Genomic DNA, 7,497 nt, shown 5'->3' with positions numbered 1-7,497 from the left:
GTGTTCCCCACAGCCCAGTGTTCCCCACAGCCCAGTGTTCCCCACAGCCCAGTGTTCCCCACAGCCCAGTGTTCCCACATTTCTAAGATTTTTCTTAAAATTAGGTCCTATGTTAGTGTTAGGGTTACATTCCATCTGTAGTCCATTGCTACTGGATAATAGGTTGGGTGTAATTGGCTACCAAATTGGGAGAAAGGAGGATAAAATCTGATACAAACTTATGAAAAATGAAATGTGGGAACATAGGGCTGTGGGAACATGGGGCCTAATTTTGAAAAAATTATTTGAAATGTAGGAACATAGGCACGCTCCCATGTAGCCACGGCGTAGATGTAAAGCAGAAGCATAAATCACGCTTAAAGCCTGTGTAGCGGACTGTGGTTGCCATCGTTGGCTGGGTTTTTCTCATCCCTGCACCCGCCCATCAGCCTGGCCTGCACAGGTGGGCACACTTACCTGTAGCCTTGCATAAGGAAAAAAACTTGAACTAATCCCAATCAGTCACAGCCTAAACCAGCTGAATGTTTGCCACTACATCAAGTAAAGACATTAAACGTTGTGTTGTTGGAGAGTGGTTCAACTACTTTCACGTGCCGCATTGTTTTTGCTTGTTTCAAATGTTATATATTTTTTTTTTTATTTGAATAATTTATTTCCTGGCAAAATAAAGCTGTAAACAACTGTATTAGATGTGTGGTGATTGTACATTTACTCACGTACTTTGTAACGTTACTCCACTACATTCATTTGACACAGTTACTATATAGTTACATTTTACTGCACAATAAATACTTTTTTTCTATGATAATACTTGCATACTTTTAAGTATCGTTTTGAATGCAGGAATTTAACTTGTAATGTAGTATTTTCAAGTAAAGGATCTGAATACTTCCTGCACTTCTGTTATTATTATGAACAGATACAAATAAATGAATTTGCTAAAGCAGCTAGATATTAACAAAGACACATCTGACCCCAGACTCCTTTTATAGCGAGTAGTAAACCGTCGTATCAGATTAATTGAGTAATGGCACTGAACAACATCAGAGCCATAGAGATATTTCTCTATCACTCTGAACAACATGTGAGAGCCAAAAATAAAGGGTTGTGCCTTTAAAAAGATGCCGGTTTCACCTTTTTCGGATCGGAAGGGTGGACTTTATACATCCATGGGGTGGACGTTATTTTTAGCCTTTTTCCACTATAGTGGTTCACTATAGGATAAAATAAAACATTTTATAAAAAAAAGATTATGTAGAAGTATTTTTTGTTTTTTGTATCTCTTTTAGTAAAAACAAAAATAAATAAAACGTTTGAATGCGAAGTCTTTCCTCGACATGGGAACGTTTTTTTTTTGTTTTTTTTCGCAATACCACCCCATAAAGATAAAGCAGTGGTATAGTCCTGGAGTCTCCCGGAAACACCGGCGACAGCAGCAACACTGTCTATGAGTAACACTAGTGTAGCAGAAGCAGGTGGAACTGATTTTTGTCAGCCAACGTGTAATAAGTAAAAGGAAAGGTAAGTGTTTGGGAGCATTTAAATGACTTAATCAAGTGTCGATTAGTGAAATGAATAACTCTCTTGTACTGCGTTTGTACTGGTGGATTTGAGGAGCCTTTGACGCGTGTGTTATTTAAATTAGCTGACGTTAGCGGTGTAACGTTAGCTAGCTAGCTCTGTGCTCAGCTAACCATAGCAAAAAACAAACAAAAGAAGTCTCCTAGCAGCGAGCCTTATGCGTATTTAAAACTAAGCGTGTGTATTTAAAAGTTTCCGTGACGTTTAATCGAGAACCAGATGCCTCATCTGGTCCGGTTCTGTAATATTAGTCATCCTAACCTCGTTAGCTGCGCTAAGCTAGCATCAACGTAAGCGTCCTAAAGCCGTTTTATATAACGGTAATTTAAAACAGCCGTCAGACCCTCACAGTTATATATTCTATATTCACTCTTATCAACGGGACAACTGTTGGCCGCCTGTATGTAAAAGAAAGCTATAAATAATCTCAAACTTATGTATTTCTACAGATATTTCACTAAAAATATGTACCGCAATTTCACATATAACTGTTTACATATTTTATCATTTGAAATTGTCTGTTAGGTCCCTATGTATCTATCACTAAAGCAGGTAACACAATGGTGAGAATGGTGAGTGAGCCTATGGCCCACTGGAAAGTATTGCAATATTTAAATATTTGTGTTATTACGAACTGGGTGTGTGACGTGACATCTCTCGGGGGGAAATACTGCATAACGTTTGTTTTTTGCTCTCCATTGTATACACACAAAAAATACGGAACTATGGACACATTCCTGTTAACGTGAAGCTTGCGTCAACAAGACTCGAGACCATAGAAATATATAGAATGAGATTTACTCTCAGCGCATTGCATTGTTTTCTCTCAAACACAAACTCTGAATCATTTGTTCTTTCTACAGTTCTGAAACTTTATAGAGGTCTTGTTGACAAGGTGTAGAAGGCATGTGTTGTGTTCTGCATAGTGTGGCACAAAGTATGTTTTAGTTTGTTTTAAATTACGTTTTTGTTTTTATAGAAAAAAAAAAATGCACCAAAAATAACTGTTGAACCATGTTTTAACTGCTGTTGTGTTTTAATCACATGCTAATCAAGCACGTTTTCATAAACCAGCTAGAATAATCTAGGTTTCAAATGAAGCCTCATACATGCATTTTGGCCTTGCAGTTCTTCTGTTGTAAGCTTTTTCCCTGTTGGGAAAGGAAAATAGATAAATCGAGCAAAAGAGTGATGAACAGTGGCAATAACAGTCACAATAAAGATAAAGGAACAGTGACTAGAAATAGTAGTCGTAGTAGTTCATGTCACAGCAGGGCACTGCAGGGTGTTACAGGATGTAGCATGGCAGAGCGTAGCAGGGCACCGCAGAGCGTAGCAGGGCGTAGCAGGGCACCGCAGAGCGTAGCAGGGCACCGCAGAGCGTAGCAGGGCACCGCAGAGCGTAGCAGGGCACTGCAGGACACTGCAGAGCGTAGCAGGGCACTGCAGGACACTGCAGAGCGTAGCAGAGCACTGCAGGACACCGCAGAGCGTAGCAGGGGGTGCAGCAGGACCACAGCGACAGCTGCAACCAAGATCTTGGCGCCATCCTAATCCAAGGAAACATGCTGGGCAAAAAAACAAAAACATAAGGACTCTGGGGAGTAAACTCCCCAGAGCTAAATAAGCCGTCTCCATGACAAACATTTCCAGCATGTAGTCTTGACAAACACAGCAGACAAACAGTGGTAGTGTTAAGTCATTTTTGTTAAAACCCTCATTCTAACTAAAGTAAGAAACCCCCTTTTTGCTTCTACGTGATGTTTGTCTACAGATTTAAGAAAAATAAATCTTTGTTTGGTACAGATCAAATCACACCATCATTTAAATTGTTTTCAATGAGAATAGTGATGTAAACATGAACGTTCCTGTATATTTACAGTGGTGCTCATACGTTTATGAACCCATGATAAAGTTGACTAAAAAGAGGAATAAAAAAAATCATCTTCTGGAAATTGATCTTAATGCCTTAATTAAAAAAATTAGGAAAAATCCAACCTTTAAGGACACCAATTTTCTTTGTGAATGAATAATGTATCGTAAATAAATAAATGTTCTTCCTTAAAATACAGGGGGCATAAGTCAGTACACCCCTATGTTAAATTCCCATAGAGGCAGGCAGACCTTTATTTTGAAAGGCCAGTTATTTCATGGATCCAGGATACTATGATCCTGATAAAGTTCCCTTGGTCCCCCCATCATCACATACCCTTCACCATACCCCCCCATCATCACATACCCTTCACCATACCCCCCCATCATCACATACCCTTCACCATACCCCCCCATCATCACATACCCTTCACCATAATCTCAACCGGTTGTGATCTTTACACTTATATTGTTTATATTGTACTAATGATATTTTTGCTTGTTGATTCAGATCCACTCGTGAAAAACAATCGCCGTCTAGCAGGCGTCAGTGAAACATCAGAAACGCTGGACAAGCTTGTAAGTACTCTTGGTCTCTGACTGGAGTCAGGTTTGTGCAGGAAGCTTTTCACTTGAGACTTTGATTTCTTTTCTTCTAGAATATCTTAGATTTGAATGGACAAGGCAGCCAGAAATACACAGGTATGACCTTTGTGTGTGTGTGTGTGTGTGTGTGTGTGTGTGTGTGTCCCAGTAGGGGCGTGCGTAGGCTGAGTTCTTTGCAGCGGCCCGGGTTCGAGTCCGACCTGCGGCCCCCATCTCTCTCCCTCCTTTCCTGTCTGTCCACTGTCACTATCTGTGTGTGTAAAATGTTTTTTTTTTTTCTTTTTCTCTTGTGTAGCCCAGCTAGTGAGGCCCATTAAAGGTTCAGTGATGCCTGTGGTGAAGAAGAAGAGGAAGCTCCCTGACGCAGAAGATCATGGGCGCAAGTCTAAAATTACAAGGTAAACGGACATAACTGTCTGTCTGTCGTCCGTCTGCAGTGCATGGAATCTCCCTGTTTGGGTCCCGTGTGTGTGTTTCGTTGCATGTTGTTCCAACCTCTAATGACTAGCACGTGAGTCAGAGGCTCTTTGCTGGAACTGCTCGGCCACTGGCTGAACCCTGCAGCAGCCTGGGAAAAGGACTGGCAGGGTTGTCTTTCACCTGGCAGTAGACCTACTGAACTCATCACCCTCCTTATTTTTCTGTAGTGTGCGTGGGTTTAGGCAATGCGAGTCGCTAAGTGTGGATGTTGATGTAGCATTCGGACAGCAAGGAAGAATCTTTGTGTGTAGAGTTATGTTCCTTTCTGTTTGCAACGGCACTCAGCACATAGTTGTCCTGTTTATCAGTGCTGCCTCAGTCCACGGAGGAGGAAGAGTGCAGCAGGGAAGTGTCAAAGTTTAGTTTATTAGGTAAACCTAGTCTATCGATGGATGAATGGATGGCCTTTATTAATCTCAAATTGGGAAATAACTCTGTTACAGCAGCACGTTACAAGAACATACTCAGAAACACATACAGAAAACACAAGGGGTGTGTGTGTGTGTGTGTGTGTGTGTGTGTGTGTGTGTGTGTGTGTGTGTGTATGCGTCCTCGGTTCCATGTGAGAAATATTAATGTTCAGATAAAGTGTTAAACCTGCATTTTTCTCTTTCTTTTCGGTACGAGTCGTGTTTGTGGATTTCAAACTGTCGTGTGATTTTTGCACCTAAAGCTTGGGGTGGGGGGGGTGTCTGTGTCGTAGTTTCACCCGGCCTCAGATCCGCGGCTCGAGGCCGATCGGCGCCGAGAAGCTGTTCTCCAATAAGAAGTGCCTGGCCTGGTTCCACGGCTACGCCGGCCCCGACAAGGTGGTCGGTCCGGAGGCCATGGAGAAGTTCTGCGAAGACATTGGCGTGGAACCAGAGAATGTGAGTTGGCCGTACTCAACCCTGACCTGACTGTGGCCTGGTTTAAATCCAGGGAAACCGTCTGTCTGAGGAGGGAATGAAGACCCTTTGCATATTAGGGCTGTCTATTAATATTCCAGATTTGATTTGATATCTTTTATTTTGAACATGTAAATGAAATAAAACCTCAAAACAATAGTAATAAAAAAAAGTTAAAAAATAAAACTCCATAATTTCCAGTACTTAAGTACTATTTACACATGCAAAAAGGAGTAGGAAGAAGTAACACTTATGTACTCCTACCCCTTTGTACCCTTTCTATCATATTAAATAAGTTAGCTACAAAATAATAAGTCTATAGAGATAATACATCTGTAATCAGTGAACATATATTTTCAGAAGTTCTATTCACATTCATATATTTACCCATACACAACAATATTTATACACATACCACACATTGTTCAATATAAGCCCAGGTTATTAATTGCACTGTATTTCTCTGTACCTCTGGAATATAATTTCTTTGAACATCTTTTTGCATTTGAATATGTTTATACATTGCTTTAATTCATTATTTAGTTTATTACACAATGTAGTGCCACTGACAGATAAACAGAAACTTTTTGTATGTATATATATTTATTTTGAATAGTAAAAAGAACCAGACATTCGAATATGAAAATGTAAATTCCAGTATTATGAGAGTTACAAAAAAGGGTTTCGGCGTCCTGAGGCCAGCCGGTTGGGAAGCCACTTTTCTTTTTTTCTTTTTTCCCTACTATGGCCACGCCAAGACCCGCCTTCAACAGCAGCTCCATTGGTTGGGGGTTAGGCATTGGCCTCGAGTGGTTAAGGTTAGGTTAGCCGATTGGTCGGGGGATGGGACCTGTACATGCAAGCATGGACGCCTGGCCAATGGTAGTGTGTGAATGCTATTGAAGGGCGGGTCTTGGCGTGGCCATAATGGCTTCGCCGGTCGGGAAGAGGGAAGCCAGCCAGCCAGCGAGCGAGCGAGCGGGCATGTTGATGACGTTTCTGTCGTGCGGCTGCTGCTACCGGAAGTAAACAAACAACGAGGGCGAAGAAGGAGACGGCACAAAGACGCTGACGTAAATCTTTAACCGCAGACACGACAAGAGCCGACGCCAATATCATCGGACAAAATCATGGAACCGCAAGAGACTCGTTTATGACCAAATGACGCTCTGCTCCAGAGAGCTGGGTTTCCTCGGGGACTTAAAAGGTCTTAACGTATTGTGTTCTAGGTCTTAAATCATTTCAAACAGGTCTTAATTGTACTCCCTCCATGTGACGCTACTTCTAATGCTCTTTTTTTTTTATTCATTCCGTCCATGGTGTTGTAGTTCTTCCTTTCCCTAGTCCAAATATAATTTCGCTGTATAACGACTACAAATGAGGCCAACGTGCAACTTTTATATTGCAGCCAATCAGCTTTCGTGTTATTGATGCCTGTCTCTTTCGGATTGTACCACAGACATGACACAGATTTTATTCTTCAGCTACGGGGAACTGCAAGTTCAGCGATGCTGTGCTTGAAGAAACTGAATCCAGGGCTTAGAAACCCTGAGAGAGAGGACTAACGTCACACAAGTAGATACGTCTCTGCTTGTATTGGTTTGCCCTCTAATGGACATAATGCCACCAAAAATGCACCAAAATAGATATTCCAATGTCTGAAGATGTAACCGTACATCAAAAACGTTAGTCACTGTTAAAAATCTTTTAAAAAATTATAAATTTAAGAAGACCTCTGTGTTGCACCGGCGATCTTCTTACTTTGTTCTAATGTCATTTTTGGCCTTTTTGACAGCGCTAGTGCACATGCACCAATGCTTATTTAAACATGAGCGAGGATTAACATCTCCCTCTTTTCTTTGTTGCAGATTATCATGTTAGTTTTAGCCTGGCATCTAGAAGCAGCAAGCATGGGCTTCTTCACGAAAGAGGAGTGGCTCAGGGGAATGACGTTACTAGAGTAAGGACTTTTCATTTTACATTTTCACAAGTTTGTGTCTCTTAAAATAAATGTTACAAATTAGTTTTCTCTTGTTCTCATTGCCCACGTTTAGTTTACTTCCATCTAGGT

General features: G+C 41.2%; 1 protein-coding gene across 2 annotated transcripts in view; it reads left to right on the top strand.

Annotated features, from left to right (window-relative positions):
• Positions 1–1,419: 1,419 nt before the first annotated feature.
• Positions 1,420–7,497, top strand: part of dcun1d5 (DCN1, defective in cullin neddylation 1, domain containing 5 (S. cerevisiae)) — a 13,674-nt gene continuing 7,596 nt past the window's right edge. The window contains exons 1-6 of one of the 2 annotated variants that reach the window (XM_078247063.1): positions 1,420–1,521; positions 3,965–4,032; positions 4,113–4,155; positions 4,355–4,457; positions 5,243–5,408; positions 7,295–7,386. In XM_078247063.1, the coding sequence (XP_078103189.1) occupies positions 4,387–4,457; positions 5,243–5,408; positions 7,295–7,386 (329 nt within the window). In that variant the 5' untranslated portion in view covers positions 1,420–1,521; positions 3,965–4,032; positions 4,113–4,155; positions 4,355–4,386. The remainder of the gene's footprint in view (positions 1,522–3,964; positions 4,033–4,112; positions 4,156–4,354; positions 4,458–5,242; positions 5,409–7,294; positions 7,387–7,497) is intronic. The other variant, XM_078247064.1, reaches the window with a different exon arrangement.

The sequence above is a fragment of the Sander vitreus genome, chromosome 3 (assembly GCF_031162955.1).
Source record: "Sander vitreus isolate 19-12246 chromosome 3, sanVit1, whole genome shotgun sequence".
Taxonomy (NCBI): Eukaryota; Metazoa; Chordata; class Actinopteri; order Perciformes; family Percidae; genus Sander; species Sander vitreus.
The sequence above is the reverse complement of the archived record's forward strand: the minus strand, read 5'-3'. Positions and strand labels throughout refer to the sequence as shown.